General features: G+C 45.0%; 2 protein-coding genes across 3 annotated transcripts in view; one reads left to right on the plus strand and one right to left on the minus strand.

Moving 5' to 3' along the window:
* Nucleotides 1–11,262, minus strand: part of LOC120374141 (gonadotropin-releasing hormone II receptor-like) — a 54,277-nt gene extending 43,015 nt beyond the window's left edge. Inside the window, exons 1-2 of the mRNA XM_039493432.1 lie at nucleotides 11,226–11,262; nucleotides 10,274–10,333 (exon numbers count right to left, since the gene is read on the minus strand). The gene's annotated coding sequence lies outside the window, so the exon portion shown is untranslated. The remainder of the gene's footprint in view (nucleotides 1–10,273; nucleotides 10,334–11,225) is intronic.
* Nucleotides 5,182–20,435, plus strand: LOC120374140 (cartilage intermediate layer protein). Of its 2 annotated transcripts, XM_039493427.1 has the most exons (8): nucleotides 5,182–5,325; nucleotides 7,984–8,067; nucleotides 10,466–10,735; nucleotides 12,543–12,728; nucleotides 13,984–14,298; nucleotides 14,443–14,551; nucleotides 16,671–16,828; nucleotides 17,453–20,435. In XM_039493427.1, exons 1-8 carry the CDS (start codon nucleotides 5,259–5,261, stop codon nucleotides 19,798–19,800), a joined length of 3,537 nt encoding a protein of 1,178 aa, XP_039349361.1. In that variant the 5' UTR covers nucleotides 5,182–5,258; the 3' UTR covers nucleotides 19,801–20,435. The 2 variants fall into 2 exon arrangements, with proteins under 2 accessions (XP_039349361.1, XP_039349363.1); XM_039493429.1 differs by lacking the exons at nucleotides 5,182–5,325; nucleotides 7,984–8,067; nucleotides 10,466–10,735 and adding an exon at nucleotides 11,321–11,444.
* Nucleotides 20,436–20,724: the final 289 nt, after the last annotated feature.

Raw genomic sequence — 20,724 nt, forward strand, 5'->3', positions numbered from 1 at the left:
GCAGTGTGGCCACATTTGCAGCATTTGCAGCACTGTTGGGAGTGGTGCATTATGGGCAGCTATCCCAGCGTTCAAGTGGCAGCAACGTGCTTTTCAAAAGAGGGGGGTGGGGTGCAGTGTGACAGGGAGCGTTGGGGAGAGAGAGAGAGAGTGGATTTTTGGAGCCGACACTTCAGCTCCCTGCCTTGCAAAATCTGAAAATTTCCTCGACCCCTCATTTACTCTTAACTGCAAATAGCCTGCAGACCAGATAAGCAGCTGCTCCAACCAGACTCCCTTTCTCCCCACCCCACCCCCCCGCTGTTTCTCTCCTCAAACAAACACTCATCCCCCTGCCTGCCTCTTTCACAGCAAGGTAGTGGGTTATCTCAATTGATTGTTCACAGTCAGTTACAGATTGATCACAGCAAACAAGAGCTGCGTTTGTTTTTTAGATAAGCAGCTCCCGGAGCCCCGAGTTCACAACAAAACAAAGAGAGGCATCAAAACAAAACAAAGAGAGTAATTTAGTTAAAAGCATTCTGGGATATCTCCTAATACCCTGGAGGCCAATAACAGCACTGGGGTGTGGCCACACTTGACGAGCAGCGCTGCATCACCAGCGCTGCACTCGTTATACCCCAAGCAGACCAGGTGTACAGCCAGTACTGCAGCCAGGGAGTTGCAGCGCTGGATGTGCCTTGCAGGTGTGGACAGTTACTTAGTTGCAGCGCTGTAAAGCCTCCACCAGCGCTGCAACTCTCCAGTGTAGCCAAGCCCTCAGTGTGCCTGGAACTCTCTCCCAAAACCTCTTCACCGGCCCAGCACACTCACCTTGTTAAATCCCTCCTGACACCCAGGGCCGCTGCAGAGCCACAGAAGAAAGAAGAGAACTGAGCGGAATTAAAGGGAAAATATTAAACAAACAACTCCCCACCATTACCCCGCCCGACCCCAGAAATAACCCCAAAAGGTTGCTCTCCAAGAAGTGCCTGTGAACTAACCGGGGGCTCAGTTCTGCGATGAGCTCTGAATGGGCACAGGGCTATTCCATTAAAAACTCCTTGCAGGATTGGGGCTTATGACACTGTTATTTAAACGGCCCTGTGTGATCCTGTGCGCTCATGTTATGACATCTACATTTTAAAGTGTAAGCTCTTCAAGGCAGGGACCTATTTATTTATCTATCCGGGTTCTTATTTGGCCCCCCATAAGCCTAGTATCTAAACCTCTTCCACAAGTAAAAAGGGTAACAGTGATCTCTCTCTCCCTCTTGGCTGTCATCCTGTTCAATGAGGCTCCTGTCACATTCTATAAGTAATGAAGAAATAATACTCCAGTACTAAACTACATACTTGCTCTCCAGTGCAGTTTCTATGTCCTTTGTCAGCCTCTTTGCTCTGTCCCGTTACTTATCTCCATTAGGGCACTGCAGCTCCCCAGTCTGCCGTTGCTTTGCATTGTTTTGCAGAAAGTTTGAATATGCAATCACCTTGTGAAGGGATTACTCAGACTGTGGTTTCCTCTGAGTCCTGTGGCTCAGTGCCACCTCCTAAGCTACACGCTGTGCTATATAAGAGACCCCAGCGGCTTCAAGCTGCTGAGATCGCTTGTACTGTACTGTAGCCCAACTCAGAAGTAGCATACAGGAGACTTTGGTAAGCTGCAACTCTATTTCTTCTACTAAAAGGGTATAAATTCCTTAGTTTAAGGATGCTGTGAGTGCAACTAACTCTTGCTTCACCTCTCATATCGTAGCTTGGCTAAAAACTTTGCAGCAAGTGAGATTGGATTTTCCCTTAATTGTTGTCTAGGTGATGTGTGCAAGTGAATTAATCTAGGGTTTTATTCCCCCTCTGGTTACAAGATTATAGATCATAAATATGTGATTAAGGCAGAGTAATTGTATTTGACTGTGTTTATGGCTGAAAGATCTATATACCTTAAGTGGTAATTCATTGATGGCGTGTTGAGGGATATATTTCAGAGACTGGGTGCTCAAGGGCTCTGAAAATCATGGAAAGGGGGAAATATACATTGAACTGTGGTCTGACGCGATTCCAGGACAGATCATTAGCGTAGGCAGAAATGATCACTTTTCATTTCTATTCAACGCAAACCAGTGCTTGGGAGAAAAGTCTCCTGACTTCCTTCTGTCAGATTTCTATATTACACAGATATTAGCAGCCCTCAAAGCACAATCTTTCTCCTGTAGGTTTCAAACCTAGGGTTTTAAGCACAAAAATCTATACACCCAAGCAAGGGAGCCTCTTAATTTACATGGAGCTGTTCAACCTCATTGAATGTGACTATGTTTCTACATTGTGACTAGCTCCTGATTCATAATCCTCTTTCCAGATAAACGGGAATGTGTACAGGATGCAGAGTGCTTAAACCCCTCTGGCTTAGTGGGATGCTCAGCTGGAAAATGAACATTTTTAAAACCCTCTGTGTCTTGAGCTTCCAGGAACGTAGACAGTTTCTGGCTTCTGCACCCTATGGGAAAGGAAAAAATGTCCTAATTCTTGGCTGAGATCTGCATGAAACCCAGTTCATAACAAGCTAAAGCTGCATTACAACAGTAGCCTCCAAATGGGAATAGGCTTTTAACTAGGAGTGACTTTTCTTCTGCTATTCATAGAATCATAGGGTTAGAAGGGACCTCAGGAGGTCACTGAGTTGAGTTGAGTCCAGTCCCCTGCCTTCACAGCAGGACCAAGTCCAGCCCTGACAGATTTTTTCCCCTGATCGCTAAATGGCCCCCTCAAGGATTGAGCTAACAACCCTGGCTTTAGCAGACCAATGCTCAAACCACTGAGCTACCCCTCCCCCTGTTAGACTGAAATTTCAAATTCTCATTAAAAAGCCATGTATTGTCCCTAATTTCCTGCTTATATCATTTTTTGGCCACTCATAGCTTTTAAGTTATAATAAACACATTTCCCACCCTTATAGTGCCTTTTCTCAGCGGCCCTCGTAAACATGACTTTCTAACAGCTAGGCATTAGCACTACTGTTAATAAGCATCAACACCATCCTGCAAGGTATGTAAATCTTATCCTCATTTTACAGATGGGTAAACTGAGGGGCAGAGTGGTTAAGGCTATATTTTCAATATGTCCACTAACTTTGGGGACATCACCTCAGACACTGACAACTCCAAGTGACTTAAATGGGAGACGATGCTCAGAATTTTGGAAAATCAGATCAGAAGGTGGGCACCCCAAAAATCTGGGACACTCGTAAGTTTGGGCTTATGTGATTTACTCAAAGCAGCCTCGTAATGGACAGAGCTGGGAATAGAAGCTAGAAGTCCTAACTCCCAGTCCCTGGTCTGTAACCACTAATGTAATAATAATACTTTTTTGCAGGATATGAGAGACATAAGGTAGGTGAGGTAATATTTTTTATTGGACCAACTTCTGTTTATGGCAGATACAAGCTTTCGAGCTATGCAGAACTCTTCTTCAAGTCTGCAGACGGAAATCAGAGTGTCTGAGCTAAATACAAATTGGGACAGATTGGTCAACAGAAGGGGTAATGCATGCTGTACATGCATGTTGTAACGTGCATTACTCCTTCTGCTTAACAATTTGTCCCAACTTGTATTTAGCTCAGACACTGATTTCCTTCCCCTGACTTGAAGAAGAGTTCAGTATAGTTCGAAAGCTTGTACCTTTCACCAACAGAAGTCGGTCCAAGAAAAGATATTACCTCTCCTACCTTGTCTCAAAATACTTTGCACATATATAGAATTTTTACACTTTCAAAGCACCGTACAAACATCAGCCCTCACACCTCCTCTGCAAGTCAGCTAAATAAGTAGGGAGCATTATCCCCAACTTGCAAATGGGAAAACTAAGCCCCTGAGCAGTTACTATATAATTTACAGAAAGCCACACAGCAAGCCAGTGGCAGAGCTGGGATTGGACATTAGACCACGCTTGATATGCTATTGCACTTTGCAAATAACAGAATGACATTGATGCCAGAGGCATGTGATCTAATCTCCAGTGCCGACAGCTCTGGAACTTTTCTGGGTGTATGTTTCAGTTACATTTTATTTCCAGACCGTATTTACTATTGGTCGCAACTCCTTTCAGGTATATGCCACCGTACTTGTGTCATTCTTGGAGCAAGGTTGCGGTTTCAGAAGGAATGTGAGACTGTCGGGCTTGGTTACTGCAGCAGTCCTGAAACATCAGGATTGCACAGAAATTTAATCCTTGAGAAGGCGGTTTAATGATCTTCCATGAAATCACTGTCTGCAGAACACGTCTAGGGGCCTGGCTTGAATGGTGTGGGAGGACACAAATACTAACTCTGTGCCAGATACGCCTTTCACACAAATAGAAATAAGGAAGAATTCCACTGAAGTCAATAGAGTTCCACCAGTGTGAGAGAAGAATCAACCCTAATGTTTGCGAGGGGATAGAGACAGAAACCCAAACTCTAAGGCCTGTGCTATGCAGGAGTTCAGAATAGAGGATCATACTAGTCCCTCTACCGGCTTTAACATCTGTGAATCCAGGCGTGATGCCAATGGTGATATAAGTGCCACGTCAAGTGGAAGTTGGTCAGAAGACAGGGGTGGGTGGGTGTAAGTGGCAAAGGAGTGTATTTCACATTGGTTGGTCAATACTTACACTAGATTGTTATACTGTGAGGGCCCAAAAATGATTGGATACTGTAAAAATGCAGCCATAAGCCCGTGTGCCTCAGGACTGTTTACCCAAGGCGATCTTTGGCCCACACTGGTAAATGTATGTTTAATGAGAATGGCCATACGGCGTAGTTCCAAGGAACATAGTCTTCAGACCAGAACTCATGGCTATTCCTACCAGACCGGTCAAGTCTTGTGTTTAGGAATCAAAGCCATTCTCAGCTCTTTTAGCACCAGATTTTGCCACCTATCATTATGTTGAATTGTACTTCAGTCTCGGAGGAGCCCCACTGACATCGGTCGTAGCATGCTGGGGCCTGAAATCACCCAGCCTCTATCTGGAGGGAGGTGTTACCCAACCCACGGAAGGCTGGGAAAATCTGGCCCTGGATGAATTGCCCTCCAGGACCTCTTTGAGACAACCATCAGATAGGGCCTCCGCCAAATGCCATTGGCATCCATGGGAAGACTGTCACTGACTTCCGTGGGCTTTGGATCCGACCCATGATGATTGAAATTGTCTTCACAGGTGACCTGATTCAGGGAAACTACCCAGGGACTAAAATTATTTGAAGACTCTCCATTCTCAGTGGGGGCTCAGCCAGTGAAGAAAAGGATGATCGCAGCAAGAGGATGGATTCTCTCGCTCCTTCTTCTGGATGCCACATCTATTCCAAGTGAAGGTTAAACATTTATACCAACATTATGGTAGTGACCCAAAGCTGTCACCTGCTGATGGCTGTTTGATGGCCTATATGAAATAAGCTGTTGTTTTCAGCCCTGTTCCCAGTGGAAAAATCACTGGTGCATTGGAGTTACCTGCTAACATCTCCCATCTAGGGTACTTATCTGGCCCCCGTCACTGTAGGATCTGATCTCCTCACACTCTTTAACACCCCTGTAAGGTAGGGCAGTGTTATTATCCTAATTTTGCAGATGGGAAACTGAGGCCCAGAGACACCAAGTGACTTGCCCAAGGTCACACAGGAAGTCTGTACCAGAGCTGGGAATTGAAACTAGGTTTCCCAAGGTCCAGGCTAGTGCCCTAACCAGCGGACCATCCTTCCTCCCTAATCAAAGTCCCCTAGTTTTCACTCCCACCTCTACTCCAATATTTGAACCCAGGACCCCTGGCACTGTAAGTGAGAGCCATACCCCAGATGACATGGTGTAGTTTGTGGGCCCTCTACTACACTGTCACCTCTTAGGCCCTGTCTATTCTGGGCATTTCCCCCAATTTCAGCCATCAGCAGCCAGCCATCAATGGCAGTGCTGAATTGCTGGCCCCCCATATAGACCAGCAACGGTGTGATTTGCACTGGTGCAGGTTACACTGGGTTCAAGCAGGAGTAAGTGAGATTGGTGCAAATTATGGCGTAGAGCAGTTCATTCTGTTTACACTAGGAGTTTGCACACCAATGATTGGCTGCCCGTTGCTGAAATCCACAGAGTCCACATTGTCTTAGACATGGTATCCAGGGCAGGATCAACATGTGGCTGGGGCACTGTGGGTTAGGAAGCCTGCAGTTACACTGCCTGTGCAATAAAACAGAGCAGATAACCCCCTTCTTCTGACTCGAGGCAGGATCTCAGTCTCTGTCAATAGAGAGAGTTGGGAAATTTCTGCAAAAATTAAAATTTGACATAAAGTCGAAACGAAATGTGGGGAAAATCCATGACGGTTTCCATTTTCTGGCCAGCAGTTCTAGCTTTCCGTCAGACACCTTTCAGTAGCACAAATTTAACTAAAGAAAAAGGCAACAGGAAACAAATCTAGATCATCCCTTTGTTGCCCATGTCCACACACACAAACTCCCTATCTCAAAAACATCTAATCACAACACTAGTCGTAAACTAGTTCCTCATCCGTGTTACAAGCCATCCCTGCCTGCCTCCTGAGTTTCCAGTCTAAACAGTTCTACATTTCATTCAAAACATATTTGACCTCCAACAACAGGGCTAACGACTCACTCAGAGTCAGCAATGACCCACTGCCCATGCGTGATTATACTACTCAGCCTCAAAGCTCGTAGTTTATCCCGTTGGGAGGGAAACGAGATTATTGCTCCCCAAAGTGCGGGGGGGGGGGGCGCTCTCGAGGTCCCTTCCAGCCCTACATTTCTCAAGCAGCACATAGCTACTATTGTCCATTCGTTACTGAATCTTAAGCATGTTCCAACCATGCAGACATCACAGAGTTGGGGCTGGGCTAAGAATGGGGCAGAGATGGGCCCGGAGTAGCATGCTGCAGCCTTGCGGGCGGATTCCTTCCTCTTTTCCCCTATGCATTTCCCCAGTGCCCAATCCTAGGCAGGGCGCTGTGTTAAAGATTTAGCCTTTGGGGTTAACTGCAACATTAAATAAAACAAAGCAGTTGGAAGCCATTACCTGGAATCTGTAACGCATTTCGGGAGGGTTTTTTCAGTGAGTCAGCAGGGCTAGAAACTGATTATTGGACTACATTTCCAGTCACATCAATGTCAATGGGACTTTTGCCATTGGCTTCACTGGGACCAGGATTTGGCCCTGTGGTCTGCAAAACAGCTTCGTTCACTTAGAATTTCCACTGCTTTGCTGTCAGAAAGGAAACCTGGTGAGAAGAGGCGCTTCTGTGAGATTCCCAGACCAACTGCTTTTGGCGAGGATGGGAATATCATGAGGTCTGGCTGTCATTGTAAATAGTTTTAAACACAAAAGTGTTTTCAGCCCACTGTTAAATTCCACCGAGGATGCAGGCCCTTTGTAGCTCAGGAAGGTCACACAGCAGTTCTCTACCCAGACAGTTACTGGTGCAAAACAGAAGCACTGAGATGGCTGTGCACAGAAACTCTGGACCCAAACACTGCCACTGAGAACTGGATCCATATCGGAGTCTCCTGGAAGGCCCCTAAGCCTAGAGTGGCTGAATCAAAACCCAATTCTGGACTAAATTACACGGGTGGTGCTCCCTTTTAAGTCAGGGGGAGAAGTACCATGTAACTCAGAGCAGATCGAGGAAGCCCCAGCTTCATGTACCTCTCGGCTTTGGGAAAACCCATATCCAAACTCCGCAGCTCAGACCCATTGCAGAGAAGCAAATTCTTGAGGCTGTTGACTATTAATAAAGCCAGGGCTGCTTCTAAAATAATTATTTCTAGCATTTAAAAAACAGACATCCTTTGACCATCAATGACTATTTTGAATCCCCAGCAATTTATCACGTGACTGCAGAGCTACTCAGCTATCTCACAGTATCGATCCATTCTGACGCCCGCAGCACTAACATTGGGGGCGTATTAAAGACATTTTGGAAAAAATCAATTCTTCCATGTCTTTATTGCTGTTTTAAACTTCTCCCCCAGGTGAGAGGGTTCTGAAGAAATCCGTCAGCAGGCTCCAGCCCAGACAGAAACCCCTCAGTCCCTTTGTAAAGGACAACCCAGCAAGTAAGTCATTTTCCATCTCCAGAAGCTTTGCATGGTGGGGACACAGGTCATTTTGTGCATGTATATTTTTTTCATGCTTAATAGCCAACCTGTTTAACAAGATGACGCACTTAAGCAATGGCCTCATTCCCACCTCCGGCAGGATTTGGCTGTCACTGCAATATGCTTCGGGCTTCTCTCCTGGCATCCTGAAGGTCAAATATACAACCACAGCCTGTATCTCTAGCTGGAATCCAGCCTCATACACGTCCCTTAGCCACTAAGGTTCCTCAGAGAGGAGGAATTCATACAGAAATCTTGAATGGGGAGCAGTTTCACTACACCCCGCCTCTCCCACCAGAAATCATGCAGTCTCAGTCCTCAGAAGAAGTTTGATGGACGGCTCCCTGCCCCACACTTCTTCCTCCACACACAATGCGTCTTCAGTAGAACTCTCCAAGCAGACTTTGTCCCACACTGTGCACAAGCAGAAGGAAGGTGCCCTGAGAAAGTTGGGCTGGGCAGAAAAACACCCAGTCCCAGGACCACTCGGAGAATTAAGAGCTCTCCCCACACGACCAGCAAAATGAAAAGACAAGCCACCATCATCAGAATCAATGGCTGGAATTTTTCACAGGTCCCCTACAAGTTCTGGATCAGTTTAAATATGCTCCTGTAACGGGTCTGCTAATGCAGAGTAAATGTGTCCCCCCTGCTCTAGCTGAAAGCATCCCCACCCTCTCTTCCCATTCAGACAGTTCCCGCCGGGACTGGGAAGAATCTGCATGCAGGGCCCTGTGTGGGTGCCGTGGGTTAATCAGGGGGCCTAGGTGCAAAAATGCGTACACCACCAGCCAGGTCCCTACATCAGCGTCACTCCACTGAAGTGAGTGGAACTGCACCGATTTCCCACAACTGAGAATCTGGCCCCCAGCTCCCTAAGCTCCACCCTGAAATGTGCCCCTGTGGCATTTTTGCAGCTGGGGAGCTAAAAGAAGGCAGATAAATTCCATCTAACGCTCACATCTGCTGTGGGTGGGTTCTCTGATAAGCTCCCTACCATGAATTTGGCCCTACATCCCAAATAGAATGCGGCAGAGAAGCCAAACAATTTTACTGGTTAGCCCACCAGGCATGAATCCTCTAGAAATGCCGAGCACAGTGTCACCCTGCATACAACCCGTATCCTTCTACAATACCGTTGGGTATTTCTTGGGGATAAACGACCAAGCAGATTTAATGACCCACAGCGCCATTTTTGTCCATCAGCTCCTCCCAGCTGTTTCTCAATCCTCAGGAAATACCCTGATGCCTCAGGTGATGTTCCCTAATGTCAGGCACCACAGACTAGGATTTAAATTGCAGCAGAGACTGAAAGCAATGAACAATAATGATGTTATGGCAGAGAGATTGCCAGACGTTCACAGCAGTTACCCAAACCTTCCCATCTCACTTTCCCTTCATTACTGTTATTAGCAATGGTTGGGGTGGGAACGAACCATCCATGTGTGATGAGCTAAAAGCACAAAACCAGGGACACACAACCTGCATTTCAAATAAAGGATTTGCATTGGCTCAAAAACTGGGATGCCAATCTGAGCTGCTTGTTTCCCCCCCTTAACCTGATGGTTAAACTCACTCTTGTTACCAAACCTGTGGTTAGAGCTAACACGGCAGTTGGGGATAACCCATGTTTCATGACAAGGGGAAATATCTAATATTTGACAAATTTGTTTAGAACAGGGGTTCTCAAACTTCATTGCACCACGACCCCCTTCTGACAACAAAAGTTACTACATGACCCCAGGATAGGGGACCGAAGCCTGAGCCCACCCTAGCCCTGCTGCCCTGGGAGGCGGGGGTGGAGTGGGGCAAAGTCCAAGGGCTTTCAGACCCAAGCAGGGGGCCTGTAACCTGAGCCCTGCCACCCAGAGCGGAAGCCGCCAGGCTTCAGCTTTGGCCCCGTGCGGCAGGGCTTCGGCTTCGGTCCCAGGAAGTCTAATGCCAGCCCCGGCGACCCCATTAAAAAGGGACTGCGACCCCCTTTGGGGTCTCAACCCACAGTCTGAGAACTGCTGGCTTAGAACAGACGCTTCTAGACTTGACCACACTTGGAAACAGGGATCTCAAAGCACCATGCAAATGTTAATTGATTAATGTCTCATGCATCCTTCTCAGGGAGGTATTATACCCACCTTTTATGGCACAGAGAGGTTAAGGGACTTACCCAGGGTAACACAGCACAGATGGCATTAGCATCCGGGATTCCTGACACCCCAGTCCCAGTCTGTGGACACACAATAAAAAAAACCAGACCATTCAAGATGAAAATTAAATGGGAGCAAGTGCCAGAAGGTGGTGTGGTGATCACGCTTCCAAAGCTGACTGTCAGTACTGCAGCATCCTTTCTGTTATCCAGATCATGGGGAGTGGACCACATGGTTCAATGTTGATCATCCAGGCGGCAACGGGGATCACGAACGTTTAGACGCCATCAGGCTTTACTTCAGGGACAAGGTGTGCGAGAGACCCACGCGAATTGAAGCGCGAACCACAGACTGGGTTCCTGCCCAGAACACAGGCCAAGTGGTCCACGCTAGCCTACAGGAGGGATTCTGGTGTTTGAATAAGGAGCAGCCAGCAGGAAAAACCTGTTTGAATTATGCTGTACGTTTCCTGTGTCCCATAGGTAAGTGCAGCAGCTCTCAGGGGGGTTGGAATTACTATTTAGCGTGTCACTCTTAAAGCAATTAGGTTCAACGTGCCATCCAACAAGGATATGCAGGGTGTGTCTACACAGCGAGCAGCAGAGCCCGGATCAACGCTACGGTGCGGGGCTCATGCTATGATGCTAAAAATAGGTGTGTGGTCGTTGTGGCGTGGGCTGGAACTCAGGTTCTGGAGCCCATTGTCCTCCTTGGGTTTCAGAGCCCAAGCTCCAGCCTGAACTGCAATGTCTACTATTTTTAGCACAATAGCACAAGCCTGAGTCTCTCGACCTGGGCTCCAAACAGAAAACAGGGCTTATAATTACAGCCCCGTGAAATTGTTTTTATTTTTCAAGAATATATTATAATTTCATTTTATCCATTCCCCCGCCAAGGAGCTGGGCCCTGCCCCGGGGGGAGCTGGGAGGCCACGACGGAATGGTTGCAGAGCAAATCCACCTTACATCTGACCTGCAGTGATGGCTGCTGTCCCGCAGGGCTGGCTCCGGCTCCCTGCTTCGGGCATTGTGACCTGGCACCCAGGGTCACAGTGCCACTCAGGCAAATTTGGCCCGACCACTCCCTCATCCTCATGATGGAAGGGCGGTTGGGCCAAGCCTGAGTGGTGCTGCAACCCCCTACACCAGGCCCAGGCTGACAGGTCAGGAGATACAGGAGCTTCCGCTGAGGGTTGAGTTTTTCATTTTATGTTGTTTTAATCTTTGTTGGGTTTTTTTGTTTTATTTTGTGCTATTTCACATTTGCATAAAACACAGGGCTCTACTTAACATTCACCCCATAAAAGCGTTTTAACTTGTACAGTCCTCTTTTGAGACTGTTATCTGTCAGATCAACCAACCAGAACGCTGGATTTGAGGCACCAACAGCTTTAAAATGCCCATTTAAGCCATGGCACTTCTCGACGAGCCAGCCATTACAGTTCTGCGGCTGCTGTACTTTGCTTTCCTTCTCCAGACACCTAAGTCCACATCAAACATCTGCTTTTATAAGACAGGGGGTTCATATTCCAATACTGTTATTCAGACCCTTAGCTAGGCATCTGTCTCCATTTCTACCAGGTAACCTGACCTTCTAGCTGGTGTATTACAACAGCTGGAAGAACATATAACATGGTGCACAGACATTTTTCCATAAAAGCAGATTTGTACATATTTAAAAGAATGTGCTGATTAATATTTTATGGGGCATGGTGACTTTGAAACACTTAGAGCAGACCCTGTATTTTGCAAGCAAGCAATTTAAATTACATTAATTCCATCTAGTAACTTTTTTAACTGAAATGTCTTAAGATCCCAACCATACCCAAGACCATATCATCCACTGCAAATAATCTGACCCTTAAAATGCTATGTAAGTGCTAAGTAGTATTCCGGGGTTCTGTTCTGCCCTCACTAAAACAAGTGCAATTCTCACAATGAGAGATGTACCTATGTTATTGTAGACAATGTTTGTTTAATTATTATCAGAGTCATTGGACTAGCTTGACTAAATCCTTCCATGTAAGTAACGATGTCTATGTGATTTCCTTTAAAACAGACATTCAAGACTAAGCATCCATTGCCCTTGAGTTTTACTTTAGTCATTCTGAATGTAGTAGCCTGCATAGATATAAGTCAGATGCATTCGGAAGTCTTCTCATAGCTTATTACTCAGAATCATTGATATGTTTCGGGTTTTTTAAAAACTCACTGCCTTTTTCCCAGGCCGGAGAGACTACACAGTATATGTAACATGCACCTTAGTAACACAGCAATGATGTTATTCAAGGGTCTTTGCTGCACGATTCAAAAAGGTTTTGGTCTCCATGGTCGAAATGGAGTGAGTGCTCAGCAGAATGCGGCAAAACTGGTGTCCAGACCCGTCTCAGAACCTGCCTGGCAGAGAGCCACTTGGACCTGCACTGTAATGCAGCGACTGAGGAAGGGCGACTCTGCATTGGCCATTCTTGTTCAGGTACTTATATAAACTTGATTACTGTGTCCCTTACTTACCAGGAATAATGTCACAGGCTCACTCCAACTACTAGGGTTCAAGAACCACTAGTACGGTTTGAGCATCTTTCTTGCCAGAATCTGGCAAGAGCTCAAGGAGTGAATAAGCCACAAAGTCTGATCTACCCCTTCACCCCGAGGGTGGTCCTGTCAGGTCACAGCTGAAGTACACTGATGGGGAAGCATGGGGAACTCATACTGCTGCTGTCTCTGCTGTGCTTACCCTGTGATTAAACAGAGGGCTCCAGAGATGAGCTCAAATTAAAATACCAAAGCATCAAAATTAGGGGATCAAGGCATGGGAAACACTCAGGGCTCCATCAGGGATGTTGTGGATCTCTTGGATTAAGGAGCATCTACGTTTAATGTCCTGTTAGAGCAGCACTCAAACAGTGTCCCATGGACCACTGCTAGGCTGCAGAGTACTTGCTGGTGGTCTGCTGGCTGGTTACGTCGTGTTAGTTCTCCTCTTATTAGCACATGGTAAGTAGCATTAAAAGCAGGCAAATTACGTTATATACTTTCCTAATATTACTGTAGTTGACACAGGGCTATTAAGCAATTGTGAATGAAAGAAGAAATGGTGTGAGCCATTGTGATTGGAAAGGGAGATGGTTCCCTGAAACACTCTCTATTAGGTGTAGTCCACCTTAGGAAAAAGTTGAGACTCACTGTTTTGGAGCTAATCTGCTAGACCCCTAATTCTGTCCTCAGAGAATGGCCATGCAGTACCTCCCATTGCATACTCAAGTCAGGACAGAACTGGACCCAGAGAGTTAAGTGGGTAGTTCGTTTTATAGATGGACCTGAGTCATGACCTGTACACTCGGATCTGCATCCCAACTTTCCCAGTGTTTAGGGCATTTGGATTTGTGGTTTTAATTTGGCCCATGCTATAGCTGTGGCCAAGTTGGAAAGTTCACATCCAAATCTAGATTCAAATTTCCCCAAGGTTCCATGCTGGGAGGGAGAATGGAATGTTTGCTGCAGCTAGTTAATTCAAGATAATGACCAATAGTCATAAACCTATCACTTAATGAAAATGTAATGGCTATGTAGTCAAGCTGCTTCAAACACATAGCTGTTGATCATCAATAAAAATGTGTTTTGGATCAAATTTATTTCCCGTGCAATATCTGACTCAAGGTCCTTAATGGAAAGCATTACCAGACTGAATCCGAATGCTCCGTTTTAACCTACACGCCTTCCTTCCCCAGAGTGCAACCTCACTTGCTCCATGGGCCGCGTGAATGCGGAGTGCGATTTCTGCATGTGTGAGGACCACGTACTGCATGGGATGGTCTCCCTTGCAGACGGCGCACCGGCTGCCGAAGCTACTGTTTACGTGCAGTCTGAGACTCTGAAGCTGTTAACGGAGTCTGATAGCAATGGGGGGTTTAGGATTCCTGGAGTGTGCCCTGATGGCAAAAACATTCTGAAAATAAAAAAGGCCAGATACGCCACTGTGACTGTCCCCATACCTGAAAGCACCAAGAAATCCTCAATAATCCACGTGCGTCTGAAAAGAGCAGGTAACTACAGACAAAGATTCCTGGCAATAAAATTTACTGCTATGAGTCACTGATTGCTCGGTAGTGTGCTTCTGCTTTTAACATTCATCAAATCTAACCGTGGCTTTAAACTGAAAAGAATACTGATTTTCTTCCCTCCCACAGACAAGCCGTACATTGTAAAGAATCCAGGGGATAAAGTGAGGCGAATAGGGCAAAGTGTGATACTCTGCTGTAAAGCTGTCGGGAATCCAGCCCCTGCTCAATATCTCTGGTAAGCAGTTAAAGGCAGTCCACAAAGTTATTCTTTGCCTTTGAGTGTGCTACAACTATAAGAGATGCAACAATGCTCTTAGGCGTTCCTCTGCATTTAGGTTCCTCTGTAGAACCACAATAAATCCTTATATTATTGTTAGTAGGAAGCATTTATAGTACGGTCGTGCCCAAATGTCCCAACTGTGCTGGGTGCTGCAGAACCATAGAAAAGAATCAATCCCTGCCTTGAAGGGCTTCCAGTCAATAGTGTGTCTGGTCATTTGCATCTGGAATCTCAAAAATCCACTAAAGAATTCTATTTCTATTGAGGAAGAGTTTAGTATAAAGATGCCCAGAATGCAGCCTAAATCAAAGCATACTGCTGACTTAGGGCCAGATTATAATACTCCTTACATACCGTAAGTACACCTCTACCCCAATATAACGCGACCCAATCTAACATGAATTTGGATATAACGCGGTAAAGCAGTGCTCCGGTGGATCAAAGCAAGTTCGACATAATGCAGTTTCACCTATAACGCGGTAAAAATTTTGGCTCCCGAGGACAGCGTTATATCGAGGTAGAGGTATAGTACTTTACTCCGCAAAGATTGACATTAGTTGGATTGCTGATGGTGAAAGATGTTATTCACAATCTGGCCCTTAACTTGTCTGATGAGTTGATACAGTAAAGCTGATGGATCATAGAGTAATTTTCTCTGTAGTGTATATTTTATTTTTATCTCCTTATTGTCTTAGCAAATATATTTTTGAAATGTGACAGATATAATATGTAGGACTTTATAGAATGGGAAATTATTATTGTAAGTAATTGTTTCTCTAAGATTTATATTATATTACTTCTTGTACAAGTCTGCAGTTAGAGTTTGTATGGAAAAATATAAAAATAATAATAATAATTCAAAAACCCCTAACCCAGCAGAACCTTCAGATGTGGCTGGTAGCCATTCACCAGTTTGCTGTGTTTTAGATACAACCTTGGGGGGAGGGGGGGGCTTGGCTATGCTAAAGCTGGATTTACAGCAGGAATTTTTACTAAGTTTAGGACCATTGTGGTTCTACAATGCCAGAAATGGTAGAAGCACCAGCATAGGCCAATTGAAGGCATTTTGACCACCATGTATCTTACCCTGGTGACATGGTGGCAAAAATCACGCACAAGCATTTCCACAGTTTCTAGCAACAGTTAAGCCGAACCAGTGGGCAAACTGCCATGGTAGGAAAATTGCTAGAAATTCTCAGCGCAGACTGGCCTAACATACCAAAGACCCACAGCTAAATTCTGAGCTTATTTAACATCACTGAGTTTACCCCAGGGTAGCCCAGATCTGAATCCAGCCCAAGACTGATGTGCTTTGAAATCCTTAAGTAGAAGGCCCTACAGAAGAGCAAAGTATTTTTATGAGTATCTGGTAAATACATTACCTGTCTGAAAGTTTTTACCAGTTTGAGAGAGATCTCCAATACACAGACAGCCTGGGTCCAATGCCCATAAGAGTCACTGGAAAGACTCCCATTCCCTTCTATTGGGGTGGGATATGGTCTGCTGGTAAAAGCTTTCAAACCACAGAAAAATTCTGAGTGGTCTAATATATCCCTCCAATGTCTCTGTGAATGCTTGGGCATTTTGGTTTCAGTGCTGGTTCAACCAACGAGCAAGTTCTAGCCATCCAGCAATGGCAATACAAGCACAGGCAGATATTAGGGCTGTTTGCATATATTTATTTTAATAGTAAGTGTAAATTATAACCAGGACTATCTGCAGGCTCCTAAAGAGTAGCCAATGTATCCCTCAGTGTCAAAATTTGGACAGCCCCACAATAATGTATTTACCAGATACTCATAAAAATACTTTGCTCTTCTATAGGGCCTTCTACTTAAGGATTTCAAAGCGCATTATTAGAGAGTTAAAAGCTCACACCATCTCCATTAGGTAATATTATTCCAATTTTGCAGATCGGAAAATTGAGCAACCCAGCAACGTGTGGCAGAGGCAGGAGTAAAACCCATGTCTCTATTTCCAGTCCTGTGCATTAGCCACTAAAACCATCCTATTCTTCCCCCATCAAGTTGCTTCACTTTTCATCAGGCTACGGAATGGTTTCTGTTTCTTACAGGTACCACAATGGAACTTTGCTGGATTCCTCAGTGTACAAATATAATAGCAAGCTGGTGTTAAGGAACCTGAACATAGACCAGGCAGGAGAGTATTTCTGCAAGGCGAGCAACGATGCAGGGTCTGTGAAATCCCAAGCTGCTAAACTTTCTGTAATAGGTAAGAAAATGTGGCATGTTACAAGACGTTTGGGAATTCCCAATGTGCAAAATCAGTGGGCACATATGTTGAGGCAATTTAAGTCAAGTTTTGCGGAAATAATATTCATTATTAGCACATTCATACAAGATACTTTCAATATTAGCCACACAGTCACAAAAGAACGAGCCTTGTGCACTTTGGATCACCTACCAACTTTCAGTTTAATGACCTACCCAAAATAAAGTGTCCTTTGCACTCACCGCCATACGAGTGGAGAATCTCAGTACTTTTAGATACTGGGGATGAGGCCCCAGTTCAACAAAGCGCTTAAGCATGTGCCTTACTTTAAGCATATGTTTAAGTTCATCCCTATTGAGCAAAACACTCAGGCACATGCTTAACCTTAATAACTAAAGGATATTCTGAATGGGATGTTAGCACATGCTTGAGTGCTTTTCTGAATAGACGGACCACAGGCGTTTGACTAAACAGAAGCTTGTAACGCATCCAATTATTCTGAATTTAAAAAACTTATTGCTATTGAAATAATAGTTATCAGTATCTGAGGGGTTCAGATGTATCATGTAGCAACAAACAGCACAGAAATAGCTACACATTCACTAATAAAATCTATTTTAACAGCAAGCGATGAAGCTTCCTGCGATCCAAGGCCTGAAAGCTACTTCATCAGACTCCCACATGACTGTTTCCAAAACGCAACTAACTCCTTCTACTATGACGTTGGTAAATGTCCAGCAAACCCATGCACTGGAAAGATAGATCAAGGGCTCCAGTGCAAAGACCGTGCTATTTACTGCTGTGGGGTCTCCAAAATGGAAATAAGAGAGATATCGTGCAGTGGATACACCCTCCCCACTAAAGTTGCTGCGGAATGTGGCTGTAGCGTGTGCACTGAGATCAAGATGACAGTCCGGGGGAGAGCCACAGCTGCAGATAATGGTGAACCAATTAGGTTTGGCCACATATACATAGGGAACAACAGAATCAGCATGACTGGCTACAAAGGAACCTTCTCTGTCCACATCCCAGCTGACACAGAGAGGCTGGTTCTTACTTTTGTTGACCGCCTACAGAAGTTTGTGAACACAACTAAGGTTTTGCCTTTCAACAAAAAGGGAGGTGCCGTGTTTCACGAGATCAAGTTACTAAGAAAGAAAGCCCCAGTTACGTTAGAGTCCTCTGAAACCAACACGATTCCCTTAGGAGACATGGAAGGGGATGATCCGATAGCTGAACTAGAAATTCCTCCCAATACGTTTTATAGGCAGAATGGTGAACTCTACACAGGCAAAGTGAAAGCCAGTGTTACGTTTCTGGACCCAAGAAATATATCAACAGCTACAGCAGCACAAAGTGACCTGAACTACATAAATGAGGAAGGCGACATGCTCCCGCTGCACACATATGGCATGTTTTCCATGGACTTCACTGATGAAACAGCCACCGAGTCTCTTAATGCAGGGAAAGTAAGGGTTCACCTGGACTCTGCGCAGGTCAGGATACCAGAACACCTGCAGCAAATGAAGCTCTGGTCACTGAACCCAGAGACAGGATTGTGGGAGGAAGAAGGGGACTTCAAACCTGACCAAAGCACACGTCGCAAACGGGAGGAAAGAATTTTCTTGGTTGGGAATATGGAGATCAGAGAGAGGAGGCTCTTCAACCTGGACGTCCCAGAGAGCAGAAGGTGTTACGTCAAGGTACGAGCTTACAGAAGTGAGAGATTTCTGCCCAGCGAACAAGTTGAGGGGGCTGTGATTTCCCTTATAAACATGGAGCCTGCATCAGGTTATTCATCCAACCCTAGAGCATGGGGACGCTTTGACAGCGCAGTCACTGGTCCCAACGGGGCTTGCTTACCAGCCTTCTGCGATGAGCAACGTCCAGATGCCTACTCGGCTTATATCCTGGCAAGCCTGGCGGGAGAAGAACTTGAAGCTGTGCCCTCTTCTCCCAGACTCAACCCTAATGCTGTTGGAGTCCCTCAGCCATATCTCAACAAGCTCAACTACAGGAGGACAGATCACGTGGATCCTAGAATTAAGAAAACTGCCTTCAGTATCACGGTGGCCAAACCAAGTCCGAGCACAGCAGGAGAGAGCAATGGCCCCATCTATGCCAGTGAAAACCTAAGAGAATGTGAGCAAGCGCACTACAGTGCCGCTCACTTCAGATTTTACAGAGTAGAGAGAGACCGGTATGATTACAATACAGTTCCCTTCAATGAAAATGACCCAATGAGTTGGACTGAAGACTACCAGGCTTGGTGGCCCAACCCAATGGAATATAGGGCATGTTATATGAAAGTAAAAATTAACGGACCCCAAGAGGTGAACATAAGATCTCGCAACATGGGTGGCACGCATCCGTACACTGTTGGCAAGCTTTACGGCATCCGAGATGTGCGCACCATTCGAGACATGGAGCAATCAAATCTTTCGACAGTGTGCCTGGAATTTAAGTGCAGTGGCATGCTGTATGACCAAGACCGCGTGGACCGTACACTGGTAAGAATCATTCCCCAAGGAAAGTGCTATAGAGAAAGTGTTAATAGCATGCTCCAGGAATATCTAGTGAACCACCTCCCCCTTGCTGTAAATAATGAGTCCGGTGAATACACAATGTTGGCACCTCTTGACCCTCTTGGACACAATTATGGAATCTACACAGTCACTGACCAGAACCCTAGCATAGCCAAGGAAATAGCTCTGGGTAGATGTTTCGATGGCACGTCTGATGGTACTTCCCGAGTTATGAAGAGCAACGTAGGCATAGCATTAACTTTTAACTGTGTTGAAAGAGAGGTGGTGCAACAAAGCTTATTCCAGTCTCTGCAGAATTCACCTAGGCAGAGAGAAAGAACAGGGATCAGAAGGCAACAAAGAGACATCTGCATTGGCCAGGCCAAGATGAGAAGAGTTACCCAACGCAGAAGTTCACCAAGAGTTCAGTGTACACCTACAGATTAGAAACATACCAAAGCACCATTACAGTACTCATATTTGATTAAATATATTCTAAAAGGAATATAGCTACCTGCCAATAAGGTAATCTACGTACATCCGCTCAGCTGCAGTTGGGGATCGTTACTGAATTTCTGGTAACATCATTTCTATGCTCACTCAACTCTAGTAATTAAGGTTCATCAATTTCTGATTTTCTTTTTATTCCACCACAAAGGAGAAAGATGAAGCAAACATGTTTGGGGCCAATTATATTACCATGTTAACGTCCTTAGTTAAATGCAATCACCGTAAAATCTTATTTTTGCCTGATGTTAAACAACTTCAAACTTTGGCCTAACGGGGAAAAATTCAGAGATTAAATAATGCACATAAAATATTGTTCTATGTTCTGGATCCAAAGACTTTGCCAGCTAGGATTACATGAACAGTAGTTGGTAACGATAAAAAGGAATAAACCGATTTCTTCATACTGAATTCAACTGCAAGATTTTGTACTTGAAATGTAAATATTTTATTTATTTCCTTGCTTATTTTAGAACTGTGTATTCATTACTGAAGTATTGTATTGTGCATTTATTTTAGTTCATGTTTTTGTAGCATACTGAGAAGAAGTCATGTGGATTTTTAGGTTTCACTTGCCTAAGGCTACTGTTTTATTTTGCTTCTTGTTTGATTCAAGTAAAAATTCCACACTATAAATAGTGTAGATTCATAAAAAGGTAATTTTTGTAACGTCGATAGTGCTGTATTCCATCTGTGTCTGATGGGTCTATATTAATGTTCAAGTAACAAAATGGTTATTCCTGGCAAGGAATAGTTTGCTAAATTAAAAGGCGAATTTTTTTTTTCTTTTCATGAACAATTCACAAAACAGACCACAAAATCCTCAGTCTGAGTCAGATTCTGGCTGACGCTGTGGGCACAGCT

This window comes from Mauremys reevesii, linkage group 10 (genome assembly GCF_016161935.1).
Source record: "Mauremys reevesii isolate NIE-2019 linkage group 10, ASM1616193v1, whole genome shotgun sequence".
Lineage (NCBI taxonomy): Eukaryota > Metazoa > Chordata > Testudines > Geoemydidae > Mauremys > Mauremys reevesii.